This window comes from Montipora capricornis, chromosome 10 (genome assembly GCF_036669925.1).
Source record: "Montipora capricornis isolate CH-2021 chromosome 10, ASM3666992v2, whole genome shotgun sequence".
Lineage (NCBI taxonomy): Eukaryota > Metazoa > Cnidaria > Anthozoa > Scleractinia > Acroporidae > Montipora > Montipora capricornis.
In genome coordinates, this window is record NC_090892.1 from 33611754 (window position 1) to 33614253 (window position 2500).

Sequence of the window (2500 nt, forward strand, 5' to 3'; positions counted from 1 at the left end):
GAACCAGGGACTACCAGGATCAAATTCAACGAGTGGTCAGAGCGGGTCTTGAACCCGGGATCTCCGGATCTCAAGGCAAGCGCTCTAACCACTGGGCCACACTGCCTCCTTCTAATAACAAGGTCTCTTGAAATTGTTGAAACTGGTTTGAGCCACCTAGTAGCTTTCTTTCATCACTTGTCTGCAAAGAGTACTTTCTTGAAAGGTCGTTCCGGTGTTTTGTCGTGTGTCAGTGAACACGGAAGCTGAGGTTTAGAAGAGACGCACGGGTCTCGTTTGTTGAAATACTACAACACACACTATCCCACAGGGCACGCCCTCGTTGGAGATTGAGAGAAGCCGCCGGTATACTAATAATAAAAGAAAAAGAGATTTTAAGAATGAAAAGAAAGGAACGGTGCAAACTTAACGACGACTTACACGGTTTCGGCGTTGCAGCATCTTACAGTATCGCCAACACAATATCAGTTGTGCGTAGATATGCCAGTCATGATTGTGAGTGGGTACATCGCTTGGCTATGCATATGATTCACTAGCTATGGACAGAAACACCAGAAAGGTTAACAACTAATTGCTGGCGAGCCTTAGCGAGGCAGCAGCCTATTCTTGATTAAGATCGGAAGCATGCGCAGTCGATTGTGGTGTTATCATGTCTACAATCCGGGGTATTGATACCCGTGATGACGTCACGTGCACTCGGAAGGGAATCCGCGTGACAACGTGACAGCCTTTTCCAGTGGATCGTCATTGATCATCATTCAACCGTACCCTACATGTTCAGTCTTTGAACCTCTTACATTTGACCACCGAGTCAAATTGTTCTTCAACGTCTTCAACCGTTGAGCGAAGAGAAAATCAGTTCTCGAGCTAGACCATGAGCAGTCGTCCTTCTTTTCTCAGAGGCACGCACGAAATTATCATTTTATGCAAATTAGTGGTAAAAACCAGGTGTGTCACGCAATCGCGCGCTCTACTATGTCAAAGAAAAATGTGAGACTGCTCGCAGTCTATTCTCAAGCACGGCAATAAACTTAAATTGTCGTTTGCTCAACTACGCTCAGCATTTCTCAAAAGGTAACTCGTTTGCTGGAAAGGGGCCAGAAATTTCAGAAGAACAGAAGTTTAAATGCAAAAAATGAACTGACATGCCATTTTTTTGAAATTATCCTTTTGCGTATAAAATAGTAACGCCTGCCACACAGGCTAAAGATATGCACACCTTTCTTCGCTCTTTTAATACTTTCAAGCACATTTCCGGTACCCTCTTGCTTCAAAAACTTGCAGTTGTTTAAAAAAATACCAGACTGCTCCCAGTTTCCACGCCAGCACACACTTTCAAACTGAAACTCCTAGTTTTAAAATACAGGAATAAGGAGTTAGAAGCTTTGTTTGAGACTAAAAAACCGGAAACCATATAACAGATAACTGTAAGATACGTTGGCGAACGGTCTGGCGAACGTTGGCGCCAAACTAGCTCACAACCGCCCGACTTATTTTTGACCAATCATAAGCAAGGAAGGCAATACGATACTTGAATATACGCCAGTGTTTTCTGGAACAATGAAATTCGGTTTCAAGCTGCAGCGTTTGTGGGCGTCTCTGGTGTGATAGCACGTCTCGATAACACTGCGACCTTTGAGACTAAGAGCTCTAAAAGCTTACAAAAACACCTCTGGGCTGTTTTCACGTCTAGTCAGCGAGCTTCAACACGATCAGCTGTGACACATAAGGGTTACAATGATAACACAACATGGAAAACGGCTTTATTTCTCCCTCGTCTTGCCGTTTCTTCTTGAGCTCGTGTATGGGAAGTTCTATCCATCAATACTTTGGAACCATCAAAATCCACGGTGAGTCTGTTTAGTCTGTTTCGTTTTGTATCGGCATCATTCGCAAACACTCGTAAAACCTCCGAAATCATGCCACATTATTAGCTATTATTGTATCCGTTCTCTGAGCCTGTACAATAGTCTAATCTGTGTTTGCCCGGCGCGTTTCCTACACTCCACACAGTTTCTTGCAACTTAGAAGCAAGGAGTAAAATCTCTAGGCGAATTGATTTCGTTCTTTGAAGAGAACAGATTTCTGGAATAAATTGTCGTAGTGGTTTATACGACACTTGTGTCGCCTAAACTGAAAGGAAGTTCTTTTAATATTTGCCATCTCCTTAGCTTCAGATTTTCTTTCAAATGTTTTCCCCAGTTCAACACTGCTTCTTAGCAGTATTATTAACTGGCATGTTTGTCTCGATAGTTCGATTTTGTATAAGGTCCGACTTTGTCGCATGCGACAACGGCTTACGACAGGCCCACGACGTGATTTACGATTGTTGTGTCTACGTCAGAAAAAATGTCGTAGCATTTTAAGGGCCGATTTACACGGTACGACTTTGTCGCATGCGACAACGGCTTACGACAGGCCCACGACATGATTTACGATTGTTGTGTACGCCAGAAAAAATGTCGTAGCATTTTAAAACATGTTTTAAAACGCTGCGACA

General features: G+C 43.2%; 1 protein-coding gene and 1 long non-coding RNA gene across 4 annotated transcripts in view; one reads left to right on the forward strand and one right to left on the reverse strand.

The window, feature by feature from the left end:
• Nucleotides 1–2500, reverse strand: part of LOC138021798 (uncharacterized) — a 27826-nt gene that overhangs the window by 2185 nt on the left and 23141 nt on the right. For all 3 annotated transcript variants that reach the window (XR_011126445.1, XR_011126447.1, XR_011126446.1), the window contains 3 exons: nucleotides 1220–1349; nucleotides 421–536; nucleotides 1–350 (listed from right to left, as the gene is read on the reverse strand). The exon at nucleotides 1–350 is cut by the window's left edge and continues 2185 nt beyond it. This is a non-coding gene — a long non-coding RNA (uncharacterized lncRNA). The remainder of the gene's footprint in view (nucleotides 351–420; nucleotides 537–1219; nucleotides 1350–2500) is intronic.
• The window catches only part of LOC138021797 (ephrin-A4-like), an 11195-nt gene continuing 10228 nt past the window's right edge, over nucleotides 1534–2500 (forward strand). Inside the window, exon 1 of the mRNA XM_068868803.1 lies at nucleotides 1534–1850. Within this exon, the coding sequence (XP_068724904.1) occupies nucleotides 1738–1850 (113 nt within the window). The 5' untranslated portion in view covers nucleotides 1534–1737. The remainder of the gene's footprint in view (nucleotides 1851–2500) is intronic.